Source organism: Leuciscus leuciscus, assembly GCF_965113295.1.
Source record: "Leuciscus leuciscus genome assembly, chromosome: 12".
NCBI classification, from domain to species: domain Eukaryota; kingdom Metazoa; phylum Chordata; class Actinopteri; order Cypriniformes; family Leuciscidae; genus Leuciscus; species Leuciscus leuciscus.
Window position 1 is genome coordinate 171,006 of NC_138736.1, and position 18,416 is coordinate 189,421.

An 18,416-nucleotide genomic window follows, 5' to 3' on the forward strand; every position below is an offset into this window, starting at 1 on the left:
AGTCATGTGACGTGTTTGTCTGCAGGTGCTGTCAGTCATGTGACTCGTGTGTTTGTCTGCAGGTGCTGTCAGTCATGTGACGTGTGTTTGTCTGCAAGTGCTGTCAGCCATGTGACGCGTGTGTTTGTCTGCAGCCTCTCTGTCATGTGACGTGTGTTTGTCTGCAGCCTCTCTCAGTCATGTGACGTGTGTTTGTCTGCTGGTGCTGTCATGTGACGTGTGTTTGTCTTTAGCCTCTGTCAGTCATGTGACGTGTGTTTGTCTGCTGGTGCTGTCAGTCATGTGACGCGTGGGTTTGTCTGCAGCCTCTCTGTCATGTGACGTGTGTTTGTCTGCAGCCTCTCTCAGTCATGTGACGTGTGTTTGTCTGCAGCCTCTGTCATGTGACGTGTGTTTGTCTTTAGCCTCTGTCAGTCATCATGTGACGTGTGTTTGTCTGCTGGTGCTGTCAGTCATGTGACGCGTGTGTTGTCTGCACCCTCTGTCAGTCATGTGACGCGTGTGTTTGTCTGCTGGTGCTGTCAGTCATGTGACGCGTGTGTTGTCTGCACCCTCTGTCAGTCATGTGACGTTCGTGTTTGTCTGCACCCTCTGTCAGTCATGTGACGTTTGTGTTTGTCTGCAGCCTCTGTCAGTCATGTGACGCGTGTGTTTGTCTGCTGCCTCTCAGTCATGTGACGCGTGTGTTTGTCTCCAGGTGCTGTCAGTCATGTGACGCGTGTGTTTGTCTGCAGCCTCTCTCAGTCATGTGATGCGTGTGTTTGTCTGCAGCCTCTCTCAGTCATGTGACTTGTGTGTTTGTCTGCTGGTGCTGTCAGTCATGTGACGCGTGTGTTTGTCTGCTGGTGCTGTCAGTCATGTGACGCGTGTGTTTGTCTGCAGCCTCTCTCAGTCATGTGATGCGTGTGTTTGTCTGCAGCCTCTCTCAGTCATGTGACTTGTGTGTTTGTCTGCTGGTGCTGTCAGTCATGTGACGCGTGTGTTTGTCTGCTGGTGCTGTCAGTCATGTGACGTGTGTGTTTGTCTGCAGGTGCTGTCAGTCATGTGACGTGTGTGTTTGTCTGCAGGTGCTGTCAGTCATGTGACGTGTTTGTTTGTCTGCAGGTGCTGTCAGTCATGTGACGTGTGTTTGTCTGCAGGTGCTGTGATAAGAGGTTATGGACTCAGATCGACCTGAGCCGGCAGCGCTCCATCACTCCTCCGATGTTGAGTAGTATAATTCGCAGACAACCCGTATCTCTCAACCTGGGCTTCACTAACATCTCCAAGAAGCAGCTCATGTGGCTGATCAACCGTCTGCAAGGTACGTCCTCCTTCTAGCGTTACACGTGAAGCATTACACAGACACAATGAGAAACAGTGCAGTGTTTCAGCCGTGGCGAGACACAGGCCTACAGGATCATATAAAAGTGTAGAAGTGTGTGAAAGAGCAGAGAGGAAGAAGGGTCCGAGCTCAGTGTGAGTTTACACCGGTCACAGATGGAAAGATCTACAGCGAGGAAGAATCAGCCCACGAGATTGAACCGAGCCCATGTTTGGCGTTTAAAGCTCAGAGGTGAGAGTGTAAGGAGGGTGTTTTGCTTCTTCAAATGAAAACTACATCAAGTATAATTTATCTGAGTTCTACCAGAAAGGGACCTTTCGCAGGGCTCGCGAAATCGCTAGCCTGACGTCCCGGGGTTATTGTGTTTTCCAGTCGGACTACCAAAATCCCAAATCCTCCCTTTATTCACATTATTGACTAGTTATTTTAAGGAAAATTATGACCATGAAGTTTTTGATAATGCTGATTTATCCATAGCGAAATTTCTCATGAATCTCCGTGCCTGTTTTAAGAGAAACACATGACCAATAAAAATTAAAGCTCCACTTGCATGAATGCTTTACTTTTCGTGTCAATGATTCAATGTTTGAATCCATGTGCTAACACACTATCACTGTAAAGCTGCTGTGAAACAAAAAAAATCTGTATTGTAAAAAGCGCTACATAAATAAAGGTGACTTGACCATCATATGTTCTGCTATATAAACAGCATAAAATAATTAGAGCACCATTTACTTGCCTCAAAAAAGTCTGGTATTAATATTATTATTATTTATTGCTACACTTCAATATGTGTATTATTCCATCAGAAACGTAACACTTTTAGCGTTGTCAGGCTTTAAATTTGACCTGCCACAAGGTGACACTGTTTTCAAAACTCATGATGCTTAGAATCTTGTACCGGAACAATCAGAGAAAAGTGTCAAAGCTTCAGAGAGTCATTATTTCTCCATCCCTCCTGCATCCAACTGCAAGTTCTGACGTTTTGGGAAGACAACTGGTGCTTCCAATCCACCCCTTGTAAAGCAGTGCCGTTCTCACTTAATTTATTGTTGCTAAGTGACAGTAGGTGTGTTTACAGATTTACGCAAAACTATTTTTGAAATTATTTTTTTTATGTTGACAAAAAACTATTGCAAAATGACGGCGTTTCCATTAACCAATGTTATGTGACTAAAACTTCAGTTTTCCCTCTCGTGATAAGTCATTCCAAAAATCATGGCAACGGACGTTGATAGGTTTATGTTTATCTCAGCCACTGCACTGGCCATTATTATTAATCGAAGGAGACTTATGTGTGTTTATCCAATTATTAATGGCAAGGAAAGACCCTTAATACTTGAGAGCGGCACATATGAGGTGTTTCTGGGTGATTCTCCCTCATATCTGCTTCAAGGTCTTGATTGTGGCATTTCTTTGAGGTTTAGAATCCAGTATTCCTGTAATTCTTTTATCTTTTATGAATTTAATAAAGAACTGTGTTTTGTCTTCTATCCAAACATACCGCGTCATCTACGTCAGGTGACCTGTAAATGCGCAAAAACTGTTTCCATTGCAGTTTTGCAAAACATTTCTTTTTTGAATTGCGTGAAACACCACCTCATGCAAGCGTAAAAACTTTTTTGCAATAAATGGGAGTTTTTGCGTAATTGACGTGTTTCCATTAGGCGTATTATCATCTTCTTCAGCTTATCCGTGGCCGGGTCGCGGGGGCAGCAGTTGAAGCAGAGATGCCCAGACTTCCCTCTCCCCAGACACTTCCTCTAGCTCTTCCGGGGGGATACCGAGGCCTTCCCATGCCAGCCGGGAGACATAATCCCTCCAGCGTGTCCTAGGTCTTCCCCGGGGTCTCCTCCCTCCCTTATTCTCTCGCTGATGTCTCGGTCTCTCTGTCTCTTGCTGATGTCTCGGTGTCTCGCTGGTGTCTCGGTCTCTCTGTCTCTCGCTGGTCTCTCTGTCTCTCGCTGATGTCTCGGTCTCTCGCTGATGTCTCGGTGTCTCCCTCAGGTCTGCTGGAGCTGAACGTGGCCGGCTGCTCGTGGTCCTCGGTCTCGGCTCTCTGTCAGTCTGTGTGTCCATGTCTGCGGCTCCTGGACCTCAGTCGCGTCGAGGATCTGAAGGACTCGCATCTGAAAGAGCTGCTGGCTCCGCCATCCAACGACACGCGCTCAGGTCAGTTTCTACACTCCTTCACTTGGTCATGCTTTAATTGAGTGCTGGCAAAACAGACAGATTTAAAAGGTTACGGTGACAATGATATTATCAATTCATACTTGTAAGATTGTCATAAATGAAAGGGTCATGAAACCCTAAACTGAAGGCCATATCTTTAACAACAAGCATATCTGCGGACTCTGTTGATTCTCTCCTTGAGTCCTTTAACTCAAAAGTACAGAGTGTAAAAGATGATATTGCTCCTGTGAAAGTCAGGAAGAAGAGTGGCAGACAAAAAGCACCTTGGAGAAACTCAACAGCAGTGCAAAATATGAAAGCTAATGCAGAAAAGCAGAGCGCATGTGGCGGAAGACTAAAATGGTAGTCCATTAGAACATCTATAAAGACAGCCTCCATGCTTTCAATGTGGAACTAGGCAAGGCTAGAGTGCCTTTCTTCTCAAATATTAGAAACAGAAACATAAACAACACACGCACTCTTTTTGCTACTGTAGAGAGTCTAACAAACCCCCCAAGCCAGATTTCCAATTAATTGCTCTCAGACAGCAAATGCAATGAGTTTGCAATGATGCAAGGTTAGACAGATCAACCACATCCGCAGAAAGTTACTATGTCTGATTTTGAAGAAATTAGTGGAAAAATCTTGTAAGAAACAGTTATTAAGCACCTTAATAATAATAATACGTTTTATTTATATAGCGCCTTTCTAGGGCTCAAGGACGCTTTACAATGAAAAAGCAACAATAATGGCAAGGGACAATGACAACATACAAAACAACAGTAGGTAGATGAGAGTAAAAGTACAGTAAAGGAGAATTAGGTAGATGGGGCAGCATACAGCAGAATACAATCAGACACAGCAAAATGTAGTACAACTTTAGAATGGTAACATTCATAAAATAAGTGAGTTTTGAGCATAGTTTTAAATTCAGAAACAGTATTAACACAACAGAGTGATTGGGGGAGAGAGTTCCATATTTTGGGTGCAACAACACTGAATGATCTGCCCCCCAATGAAGCTAGGCGATGCCGAGGGCCAACGAGAAGGCTAGAGTAGAGGATCGTAAAGAGCGAGTCGGGGTGCAGGGGTGGAGCAGGTTACAGAGATGGGGGAGCCAAGCTGTGCAGAGATTTAAAATACGGTAAGCCACTGGAAGCCAGTGAAGATAGTACAAAATTGGGGTGATAAGGGCAGAACGCTTGGTGTGGTTTTGAATGTATTGCAATTTGGAAATGGAGCTAGCAGATAGGCCAATGAAAACGGCATTACAGTAATCAAGACGTGATGTGACACATGCACCTTAAAACATCAACCTGCACCCTCGACATAACCCCCCTTCCTTTTTCAAAAGTGTGTTAAACTGCTTAGAAGCAGATTTCCTAAAAGTTGTACATTTTCACTACTCTCTGTTAGGGTTAGCCCCAAGCCCCTCCTGAAAAAGAGCAATCTGGATAGCAACATATCGAGCAATTACAGACCAATCTCAAATCTTCCTTTCATAGGCAAGATCATTGAAAAAGTTGTCTTCAATCAGCTGAACGAATTCTTTAGCTCGAATGGATACTTTGACAATTTTCAATCTGGTTTCCGACCGCACCACAGCACAGAGACAGCGCTCATAAAGATAATAAACAATATTCGTTTAAATACTGATACAGGCAAAACATCAATTCTTTGACTCATTGACTCCCTGTGCCGATGCATTGATGAAGTCAACAGTTGGATGTGCCAAAACTTTCTTCAGTTAAACAAAGATAAAACTGAAGTCATTGCGTTCGGAAACAAAGATGAAGTTCTCAAGGTGAACGCATACCTTCTCTCTAGGGGTCAAACAACTAAACATCAAGTCAGGAATCTTGGTGTGACACAAGAGTCAGACCTTAGTTTCAGTAGTCATGTCAAAGCAATAACTAAATCAGCATACTATCATCTGAAAAAATTAGATGCTTTGTTTCCAGTCAAGACTTAGAGAAACTTGTGCATGCTTTCATCACCAGCAGGGCGGATTATTGTAATGGACTCCTCACTGGCCTTCCCAAAAACACCATAAGACAGTGTCAGCTCATACAGAACGCTGAGCAGAACCAGAACATATGAACACATCACACCAGTCCTCAGGTCTTTATACTGGCTCCCAGTTACATTTAGGATTGATTTTAAAGTATGATTACTGGTATATAAATCATTCAATGGCCTAGGACCTCAATACATTGCAGATATGCTCACTGAATATAAACCCAACAGATCACTCAGATCATTGGGATCATATCAGCTGGAAACACCAAGGGTTCACTCTAAGCATGGCGAGTCTGCTTTAGCTATTATGCTGGAACCAGCTTCCAGAGGAGATCAGATGTGCTCCTACAGTCACATCCACATCCAGACGCAGAACACTTCTGTTTAGCTGTGCATTTACTGAATGAGCACTGTGCCACTGTTCGTCCGACTGATTACACTGTATTTTATTTCTGCATCTTCCTTTTGATTCTAAACTCAAATGGCACTGAGAATTGGGTAAGAGACAAACATAAATTACTTGGGGAAATTGAGAGATGAACCCATGCAGAAGGCCTGGGTCTGTGGTGGAGTAGTGAGTTTGACGTGATTAAACTCGGGGTTCTGTGGGGTGCGGACTGGATCGACTCCATTCCTAGAGCTTCTGAATAAATAGGTTTTTGGGGTTTGGACTGATGGGGCAGTGAAGCCGAGGTTACCCCGTGAGTCCTAGAGCTCCTCCTGTCCGATCATAGGGAAAAATCGGGTCCATCGGAGACATCCAGTGGAATTCTTAGGATACACCGGTGTTTTGCCAAATGAGAAGTTTATTCTGTGTATCATCTTTTTACTACTTTAATTCATTTGACTCAAATTAATTTTATAATTTATCTATTTTAATTCCTTTTATAACTATTTTAATTTCCCTTGCTTTTATTTTGTGCTTATTTTCTATGTAAAGCACTTTGAATTGCCATTGGGTATGAAATGTGCTATATAAATAAACTTGCCTTGACTAAACTACATTTTCTGAGATTTTAACAAAAGTATTTGTGTTGAACATCATTGAACAGCATCTGTTGGATTTAATTGTAGGGGAAAACTGGTTCATTTAAAAAAAAATTCCACTTTATTATGAATGGATTAACAAAGTTGCCTGAAATAATTCGTTTAGTTTTCCTGAGGGCCACAGATGAAGTTCGGTCTGATGTTTGTGTGTCTGTTAAAGGATCCCAGCTTGAGTGTTTCAGTCACTGGCTTCACCTGAGATGGACCAGGACCACGTTCACACTGCAGATAAATTCAGTTGTCAGTTCACCTTTAGTGCTGAACCCTGCTCTGTTCACACAGACTTCAGTCATTACTGGAGTGGCAGTGTGTATGAAACCAAACTGAACAGCCAGTGCTTGATTTTGAAAATGCTGCTTGGAGAGACTCTACATGTGGAAACTGAGTGAATGTTCAGTAATGAGGTTCTGTGTGAGTCGAGAGCTGTAGTGTCTCAGCGCTAACCGTGTGTTCCCGCACAGCTCACGGAGAGAACCGAGGCGGACGCTTCCAGAACGTGACCGAGCTGCGATTGGCTGGGCTGGAAGTGACCGACGCTGTGTCTCGTCTGCTGGTCCGGTACCTTCCCCACCTGACCAGACTGGACCTGAGCCAGTGCTGCCATATCACAGACCAGACCGTCCACACGCTGACCTCGGCCATCTCACCACTCAGAGAGAGCCTCACACACGTCAACCTGGCAGGTAAAGCCCACACACGCCTCACACACGCCTGACACACACTGACCTGGCAGGTAAAGCCCACACACGCCTCACACACGCCTGACACACACTGACCTGGCAGGTAAAGCCCACACACGCCTCACACACGCCTCACACACGCCTCATACACGCCTCACACACGCCTCATACACGCCTCACACACGCCTCATACACGCCTCACACACGCCTCACACACGCCTGACACACACTGACCTGGCAGGTAAAGCCCACACACGCCTCACACACGCCTCACACACGCCTCACACACGCCTCATACACGCCTCACACACGCCTCATACACGCCTCACACACGCCTCACACACGCCTGACACACACTGACCTGGCAGGTAAAGCCCACACACGCCTCACACACACACCTCACACACACTGACCTGGCAGGTAAAGACCACACACGCCTCACACACGCCTCACACACACTGACCTGGCAGGTAAAGCCCACACACGCCTCACACACACTGACCTGGCAGGTAAAGACCACACATGCCTCATACATGCCTCACACACGCCTCACACACACTGACCTGGCAGGTAAAGCCCACACACGCCTCACACACACTGACCTGGCAGGTAAAGACCACACATGCCTCATACATGCCTCACACACACTGACCTGGCAGGTAAAGACCACACACGCCTCACACACACTGACCTGGCAGGTAAAGACCACACACGCCTCACACACGCCTCATACACGCCTCACACACGCCTCACACACGCCTCACACACACTGACCTGGCAGGTAAAGCCCACACACGCCTCACACACACTGACCTGGCAGGTAAAGCCCACACACGCCTCACACACGCCTCACACACTTCAACCTGGCAGGTAAAGCCCACACACGCCTCACACACGCCTCATACACGCCTCATACACGCCTCACACACGCCTCACACACACTGACCTGGCAGGTAAAGCCCACACACGCCTCACACACGCCTCACACACTTCAACCTGGCAGGTAAAGCCCACACACGCCTCACACACGCCTCATACACGCCTCATACACGCCTCACACACGCCTCACACACACTGACCTGGCAGGTAAAGCCCACACACGCCTCACACACGCCTCACACACTTCAACCTGGCAGGTAAAGCCCACACACGCCTCACACACGCCTCACACACTTCAACCTGGCAGGTAAAGCCCACACACGCCTCACACACGCCTCATACACACCTCACACACGCCTGACACACACTGACCTGGTAGGTAAAGCCCACACACGCCTCACACACACACCTCACACACACTGACCTGGCAGGTAAAGACCACACACGCCTCACACACGCCTCACACACGCCTCACACACACTGACCTGGCAGGTAAAGCCCACACACGCCTCACACACAATGACCTGGCAGGTAAAGCCCACACACGCCTCACACACGCCTCACACACTTCAACCTGGCAGGTAAAGCCCACACACGCCTCATACACACCTCACACACGCCTGACACACACTGACCTGGCAGGTAAAGCCCACACACGCCTCACACACACGCCTCACACACACTGACCTGGCAGGTAAAGACCACACACGCCTCACACACGCCTCATACACGCCTCACACACGCCTCACACACACTGACCTGGCAGGTAAAGCCCACACACGCCTCACACACGCCTCACACACACTGACCTGGCAGGTAAAGACCACACACGCCTCACACACGCCTCATACACGCCTCACACACGCCTTACACACACTGACCTGGCAGGTAAAGACCACACACGCCTCACACACACTGACCTGGCAGGTAAAGACCACACACGCCTCACACACACTGACCTGGCAGGTAAAGACCACACACGCCTCACACACGCCTCACACACACTGACCTGGCAGGTAAAGACCACACACGCCTCACACACGCCTCATACACGCCTCACACACGCCTCACACACACTGACCTGGCAGGTAACGCCTCGCGTCCTGGGCTTCAGCTCACAGGCCTGTTCATAACATACAGAAACACCACGACTCTGTGTTAAAGGGGTGGTTGATTATGATTTCACTTCTCTAACTGTAGTTAGTGTGTAATGTTGCTGTTTGATCATAAACAACATCTGCAAAGTTACGACGATCAAAGTTCAAAGCGAAGGGAGAGATTTACTTTTACAGAAATGACTTTTTAAAGGGTCATGACAGGAGAGTGGGTGGAGAGGGAGGAGAGTGGGTGTGGTGTGGCATGGCAGGGGAGAGGGGAGGGTGGAAACTGTCATTGCCACTGGCCCATGCATGCATATCGACTGTCACTAAAAATCTGTGGTAAAACGTGAGGAAATGCTAGATTTTTTTTATAGATGGCAAAGTTAAAGTCTAATGAAATACACTGACACCTTATTTTTGTCCTTTCAAAAGTAACTGAATGCCCTGCTACATTATATTATAACAGTAATTATAATTTTATTTAAAACATATAAATGCACATGTATATGTATAATTATGTCATTATAAAATATATATTTGTTTATATACACACTATAAATGCATATATTTGAAAATTATTCCGCTTAAAAAAAAAAAAACGTTCCGTACAGCCGCGCCCCCTAAACCCACATAATAAAGATGGACAGTGACATAGAAATGTTCCATACAATTGAGGTATTATCGAAATATCTACATTTTAATAACGAGTGATTATTTAACAAAAGGCAAGTAAAACGGTCAGGGTTACATTTTAGACACACACACACACACACACACACACACACACACACACACACACACACACACACACACACACCTCTGAAGCGATAGAAAAGTCCTCGGGACCGCATCACTCGCAAGACGAAACCTGAATTGCTGTACAAGGCCGAAGTCCACCATTCTCCAGTTGAGTGGTTGCTACACACACACGGTTTAGATGTGTCTGTGGTTGATGGTTGGAGTCTAGTCCTGGGAGCATCACGGGGAAAGATGCACTGGAACTTTTGCACCACGAAAACAAACGCGCGTCCCATCATTACCTCTCTCATCTACTACGCGATATCATAGTTTGACATGTCTGTCATTGGAAAGATCCACGTGGTGTCATGAATAATTAAGAGACAGTGTCTTCTCATTGGATAAAAAAACTCAGTCTCATTAATAATTATGAGACACCGATGAGTCATCAAAGTACTATCGTGCTCTGCCACGTCACAGCCTGTGACGTGGACACGATGAAGATTTTAAACCCGGAAGACGAAAATAGCGTATAAAAACTAAAATTTAACCATTTTCCCCCTACTATTAAATCTAACAGATGTTAACATTGTCTTCAATGGTGTTCAACACACATAACTCTGATAAAATCTCAGAAATTTTGGTTTAGGGTTTCATGACCCTTTAAGAACTACAATAAACGGCTGGTAGAGACTACACAAGCTTCTTCACGGGTTAGTCAAGTCAAGTCAAGTCAAGTTTATTTGTATAGCGCTTTTCACAATACAGATTGCATCAAAGCAGCTTCACAGTATTAAATTAAAATAATACAACAAAGTTTGTTTCAAGAGGAATTTATTGATTGATAAAATTAAATTAAATATCCCCAAAATATCCCCAACTGAGCAAGCCAAAGGCAACAGTGGCAAGGAGCCGAAAAACTCCATCAAGTGACCTAATGGTGTCCTAAAACTCCATCAGGTGCCTTAATGGAGAAAAAAAAAAACCTTGGGAGAACCCAGGCTCAGTCGGGGGCCAGTTCTCCTCTGGCATTGGATAGAGGCCGGATTGTAGTTTGAACTGTAGGATTATATGAATGCCTGGCTGAAGAGATGCGACTTTAATCTAGTTTTAAACTGGGAGAGCGAGTCTGAGCAACGAACAGTATCAGGAAGACTATTCCAGAGTTTTGGAGCCAAATGTGAAAATGCTCTCCCTCCTTTGGTGGTTCTGGATATCCTAGGTATGACCAAAAGCCTTGAATTTAGTGATCTCAAAGAGCGCGATGGATTATAGGGCGATAGAAGATCCGTTAAATAGACTGGAGCTAAGCCGTTTAGGGCTTTATAAGTCAGTAGCAATACCTTGTAATTAATACGGAACTTTATAGGTAACCAATGCAGTGATGATAAAATCGGTGTTATATGATCATATTTTCTTGATCTCGTAAGAACTCTAGCGGCGGCATTTTGGACTAACTGTAGCTTGTTTATTGAGGATGCAGGACAACCAGCTAATAAAGCATTACAGTAATCCAGTCTCGAGGTCATGAATGCATGAACTAACTTTTCTGCATCAGAAACTGATAGCATATTACGTAGCTTAGCAATGTTTCTAAGGTGGAAAAAGGCTGTTTTTGTAACATAAGAAATATGATTTTCAAAAGACAGGTTGCAATCGAGTATAACACCCAGGTCTTTTACTGTAGAGGATAAAGTAACAGGACATCCTATGATGTTAAAGTTGTATTGTGCGAGGTTTTGTGGGCGGTTTTTTGAACCGATAAGTATTACCTCTGTCTTGTCTGGATTTAATAAAAGAAAATTACTAAGAAAATGACATCACTAACCTTAACATAAACCCCCGGAACACGATTTATAGATCATCATGACTGACTAATCAATGACTAGAAGATAACTACACATCAGCTGCATAAATTCATCAACTAACCATTGAGAAATCTCCTGTTGCTTCTACATGTTGTCACTTCTTCTTGAGTCTCTCCATCTTTGTCTGACTCCGGTTTGAACATAAAAGGCTAAACGTTTTTGAAATGTTCAGTGCGTGTGTGTGAGGTAATCGGAGCTGCTAACGCACGCACGCACGCACGCACACACACACACACACACAAGCTCTTGAAGCTCCGCCCTCTGTGCCGGGAGGTGCAGCTCATTTGCATTTAAAGGGACAGACAAAACGGCACGTTTTTGCTCACCCTCAAAAAGTGACAATTTTAACATGCTATAATAAAATATCTGGGGGGTATTTTGAGCTAAAACTTAACACACACACTCTGGTGACATCAGACTTATTTTACATCTTGTGAAAAGGGGCATAATAGAAACCCTTTAAAGAGCAATAGAGTGTCCTCGGTCACTAATATATCCAGTAAACCTGACGACTGTCACATGAAGCAACCTTTACCTGCAGAAAAACACAAGAATCCTGTTTGTGATGTATAACTAGAAAGGTATGGGTCTGTAAAGTGAAAGCGTGTGTGTGTGTGTGTGTGTTACAGGCTGTGTGAAGGTGACGGATCAGTGTTTGCCACTGCTGCGCCGGTGTGTGTCGTTACAGACGGTGGATCTGCGCTCCTGTGGCCTGATGAACCCTGACCTCTGCCAGTTACACACCTTCCCCTGCGCAGACGACAGAGCGCTGAAGAACAGCTGAACACACTCTCTCTCTCTCACACACACACACACACACACACACCCCTTCCCCTGCGCAGACGACAGAGCGCCGAAGAACAGCTGAACACACACACACACACACACACACACACCCCTTCCCCTGTGCAGACGACAGAGCGCTGATGAACAACTCAACACACACACACACACACACACACACACACACACACACACACACACACCCCTTCCCCTGCGCAGACGACAGAGCGCTGAAGAACAGCTCAACACACACTCAACACACACACACACATACAGACTCATACTCACTCACTCGCTCTGTGTTTTATTTCTGGATCCGCCGTTTGTGAATGGAGAAATCTCATCCACGTAGATATTCTGTGTGTTCGGTGAATCTCAGGAGAAACGAGCAGGTTCACCCCAAAATCAAAACAATGTTTATTTTCTTTTTGCAAAAACAAAATAAAGCCCATTTTGGGACCATCAAGATTTTTTACAAGTGAGCAGATTTAGTCTTATAATCACACAGAGTGTGTCACACAGATGAGTTAGTGATGAGTTTCCCACATCCGGCATGAGACTTCGAATCTGAAACTAATGAAGAGAAATGTTCATGTAAGTGATGAGAATCTGGAGGAAAAATCTTCATGGTCCTGAAACTAGGCTTGACTTTGGGGAGACGTGATATTTTAAGTGTTTCTTGAAGTTCACTGATTGTGATGGAAGTGTGTGTGTGTGTGTGTGTGTGTGTGTGTGTGTGTGAACAGTGTTCATGTCTTCAGCGGTGGATCAGTGACGTTCTCTTCTCTTCTGTGTATTGGTCACACACACACACACACACACACACACACACACACACACACACACACACACACACACACACACACACACACACACACACACACACAGGAGCCGCTGCCGTCCTCTCTATATTTCTCTCTTCCTCTCGTCTTGACGGATCAGTGTTCTGACAGAACCGGCACTGAAGGACTCGACCTCTCGACTCGACCCCACGGCCGGTTCTGTACTCTCGACTCTTCGGTCGAGCTCGAGCTGCTGTGTTTCACGCTGGATCTGATGACGTCCCACACGAATGTTGCTGTAGATTCTGCTGATCTGGGAAGGTTTTCACGAACGCCTGCGTGAGGTTCAGGAAACACTGACGGCCTCGTCACATCGCTGTCATTCGCTCCGGTTCTGATCCAGAATCATCCAAACTAAGCTTTGCCTTCCAATAGCAATGGAGAAAAGTGTCTCTGTTGGGAAACTGTGGCCAATTAATGACATGGAATAACCTGCAAAATGCATTAGAGAATAAAACATTTGGTGTTTCCAACATGATTCAGTGTTATCAAATCCAACATGGCGTCTCCGAGCGCTGGTTTAGCCGTTGGGTCTCGGACTGAACGACTGGTTCTGATGAACTGATGAACATCTGGTTTCTTCTATCTCTCCATCGCTGAACTCTGCAACACTTCCAGATCCGATGCATGTCGACTCTCTCTCAGACTCTTCCTCGCACACTTCTCTTCAGTATTGGGTCCAATACGTGGCAGTTTCAAGTGTTTGATGGCAGTAGACAAACAGCATCCCTTAAAAGTGACCTCGACAGTGTAGTTGCAATGTTTCTTTTGCTGTTGGTGTTTTTAGATTTCATGTTCAGTGCAGTTCGCATTTAAAAGACGTTCTTGCACATCGGGAAAATACCTGTGCGGTTTATAGTGACATATCAAACACTGAGTTTAGCATCAGGTTGTAGTTTTTCTGAAATCAGAATGAATTCAAGTCTAATGTCTTGAATGGGTTTTGAATACGGTTCCTCTTTCATCCGAACGTGTGTTTTACAGATTCAAAACCCACTGAACTCAATTGCCATGTATGAACCAAACATTCGCCCTGTTAAAGGCCTGAATCATATTCTTGTAATATCTTGCCAAAATTTCCTGTTTTGGGCGTTCATATATATATATTTCTTCCTTTGCATTGATCCAAGTGATAGAATATGTGAAACAATGAGGAAAAAGAAAAACAAGGCAGCTACTATAAAAGTGACTACTGTAAAATGTCTAACTAAATAAAGACAATGGGGTTGTTTTTATGTGCTTTGCTTCTCTTTCCTCAATGTGAAACTCCACTCCTGAAACACACTCGTGAGAAACACACTCCTGAAACACACTCATGAGAAACACACTTCTGAAACACACTCGTGAGAAACACACTCCTGAAACACACTCGTGAGAAACACACTCGTGAGAGAAACACTCCTGAAACACACTCGTGAGAAACACTCCTGAAACACACTCGTGAGAAACACACTCGTGAGAAACACACTCGTGAGAAACACAATCCTGAAACACACTCGTGAGAAACACACTCGTGAGAAACACACTCCTGAAACACACTCGTGAGAAACACACTCCTGAAACACAATCCTGAAACACACTTGTGAGAAACACACTCCTGAAACACACTCGTGAGAGAAACACTCCTGAAACACACTCGTGAGAAACACACTCCTGAAACACACTCGTGAGAGAAACACTCCTGAAACACACTCCTGAAACACACTCGTGAGAGAAACACTCCTGAAACACACTTGTGAGAAACACACTCGTGAGAGAAAAACTCCTGAAACACACTCGTGAGAAACACACTCCTGAAACACACTCGTGAGAAACACACTCGTGAAAGACACTCCTGAAACACACTCCTGAAACACACTCATGAGAAACACACTCGTGAAACAAACTCGTGAGAAACACTCCTGAAACGCACTCCTGAAACACACTCGTGAGAAACACACTCCTGAAACACACTCGTGAGAAACACAGTCGTGAAACACACTCGTGAGAAACACTCCTGAAAAACACTCGTGAGAAACACACTCGTGAGAAACACACTCCTGAAACACACTCGTGAGAAACACACTCCTGAAACACACTCGTGAGAAACACAGTCGTGAAACACACTCTTGAGAAACACTCCTGAAACACACTCATGAGAAACACACTCCTGAAACACTCGTGAGAAACACAGTCATGAGAAACACTCCTGAAAAACACTCGTGAGAAACACACTCCTGAAACACACTCATGAGAAATAATTAGAATCTCTTGTTTTTTCAGAATTAAGTAGTAGGAAATGACTAGTCATCCAGTTTTTTATATCAGCTATACATTCCATTCATTTAGTGAATTGGTCAATTTCGTCAGGGCGTGAAGAAATATAGAAATATAGAGCTGAGTATCATCAGCATAACAGTGAAAACTAATACCATGCTTCCTAATGATATCTCCCAAGGGTAGCATGTACAGAGTGAACAGCAACGGTCCTAGTACTGAGCCTTATGGTCCACCATATTGAACTTGTGATCGATGAGACATCTCTTAATTTACTGCTACAAACTGATAACGGTCAGATAAGTGTGATTTAAACCATGCTAATGCAATTCCACTAATGCCAACATCATTTTCGAGTCTATTTAAAAGAATGTTGTGGTCGATAGTGTCAAATGCAGCACTAAGATCGAGTAACACTAATAGAGTGAAAGTGAAAGTGGAAAAAAGTGAAAGTGACACATGACGGCCAAGTATGGTAACCCATACTAGGAATTTGACCTCTGCATTTAACCCATCCAAGTTAATGCACACACATTAGGAGCAGAGTAGTGAGTAGTTAACACACACACACACTGCAAACGTGGATACACACACCCAGAGCAGCGGGCAGCCTTTGTGTGGCGCCCGGGGAGCGATTAGGGGTTAAGTGCCTTGCTCAAGGGCACCTCAGTCATTTCCCACCGGTTCTGGAATCGAACCAGCAACCTTTGGGTTACCAGTTCAACCGCTAACCACTAGGCCATGACTGCCCACATGGAGAGATACAACCACGATCGGATGATAAGAGCAGATCATGTGTGACTCTAATGAGAGCTGTCTCGGTACTATGGTACGGTCTAAATTCTGACTGGAAATCCTCACAGATATCATTTCTTCTAAAAAGGAACATAGTTCTGAAGATACCGCCTTTTCTAGTATCTTTGAAAGAAAAGGTAGATTCGAGATCGGCCTGTAATTGACTAATTCTGTAGGATCAACAGATTGTGTTTTTTTTAATAAGTGGTTTAATCATAGCCAACTTAAAAGTTTTTGGTACGTATCCTAATGACAAAGATGAATTAATGATATTAAGAAGAGGATCTATGACCTCTGGAAGCATCTCTTTCAGTAGCTTAGTCGGTATAGGGTCTAACATACATGTTGTCGATTTAGATGATTTAACGAGTTTAACGAATTCTTCCTCTCCTATAGCAATGAGTGAATCAAATTTTCCTCAAGGAGACTACAATGCACTGCCTGATGCGATACTGTAGTAGACGGTTGCAGTGTTATAATTTTCTTCCTGATATTATCAATCTTATAAGTGAAGAAGTTCATAAAGTCATTACTGCTGTGCTGCTTGAAAACTTCTGGGCTTGAATCTTTATTGTTCGTTAGTTTAGCCACTGTTTCAAATAAATAGCTAGGGTTTTGTTTATTTTCTTCTAATAGGGTTGAAAAAGAATCAGATCTAGCAGCTTTTAAAGCCTCTCTATATGCAGTCAGGCTCTCTTTCCATGAAATGCGAAATACCTCTAGTTTTGTTTTCTTCCAGTTGCGCTCCATCTCTCTGGCTGCTCTCTTAAGGGCCCGAGTGTGCTCATTGTACCACGGCGTTGGACTATTTTCTTTAATCTTCTTTAAGCGCAACGGAGCAACTGTGTCTAAAGTGCTGGAAAAGAGAGAGTTAAAAGTTTCTGTCACAATATCGAGTTCTTCTAAGCTATCCGGGATGCTGAGATGATGAAACTGATCAGTAATATTATTAATAAAGCAATCTTTAGTGGCAGAAGTGATAGGTCTAACATATTTGTAGCACGGAGTCAACTTTGCAGCCTTGGCTAAATGAAGTTTACACGAGACTAGATAATGATCTGAGATGTCATCGCTCTGCTGCAGAATTTCAACGGCATCAATATTGATTCCGTGTGATAATATTAGATCTAGAGTATGATTACGACGTTGAGTAGGTCCTGACACGTGTTGTCTAACTCCAATAGAGTTCAGAATGTCTTTAAATGCCAATCCCAATGCATCTTTTTTGTTATCTACATGTATATTAAAATCACCAACAATTAGGACTTTATCTGCAGCCAGAACTAACTCTGATAGAAAGTCAGCAAATTCTGTGATAAAAGTCTGTATGGTGCCCTGGTGGCCTGTATACAGTAGCCAGCACAAATCTCAAAGGTGATCATTTACACTATATATTGCTATATTAAGTACTCACACTTCAAAGGAATTATATTTGAAACTAGACTTCTTAGTAATTCTGAAAATATTACTATAAATTACAGCAACACCTCCCCCTTTGCCTTTCAGACGAGGCTCATGTTTCTAACAGTAATCTTGCGGAGTGGACTCATTTAAAGTAATATAATTGTCTGGTTTTAGCTAGGTTTCTGTCAAACACAGCACATCTAGATTATAGTCTGTAATCATATCATTAACAATAAGTGCTTTTGAAGTAAGGGATCTAATATTCAGCAACCCAAGCTTTATCATTTGCTCATTTGTATTATATCTGTTTTTATTTGTTGAACATCAATAAAAAATTTACCCTTAGATGGGTTTGGACGTTTTTTGTATGTCCTAATTCGGGGAACAGACACAGTCTATATATGATGAAAGCTAGGTGAAAGAGGCTCTATGTGATGGGATTTATCTGACATTGGTGACGTGAGACAGCTAGCAGACGGTCGGTTTAGCCAGTCTATCTGCTTCCTGAC

At 44.1% G+C, this 18,416-nt stretch overlaps 1 protein-coding gene across 2 annotated transcripts in view; it reads left to right on the top strand.

Moving 5' to 3' along the window:
* Positions 1-14,687, top strand: part of fbxl19 (F-box and leucine rich repeat protein 19) — a 39,864-nt gene extending 25,177 nt beyond the window's left edge. For both annotated transcript variants that reach the window (XM_082186068.1, XM_082186069.1), the window contains 4 exons: positions 1,140-1,303; positions 3,332-3,496; positions 7,024-7,245; positions 12,457-14,687. In XM_082186068.1, coding sequence (XP_082042194.1) covers positions 1,140-1,303; positions 3,332-3,496; positions 7,024-7,245; positions 12,457-12,611 — 706 coding nt within the window. In that variant the 3' untranslated portion in view covers positions 12,612-14,687. The remainder of the gene's footprint in view (positions 1-1,139; positions 1,304-3,331; positions 3,497-7,023; positions 7,246-12,456) is intronic.
* The last annotated feature ends 3,729 nt before the right edge of the window (positions 14,688-18,416 follow it).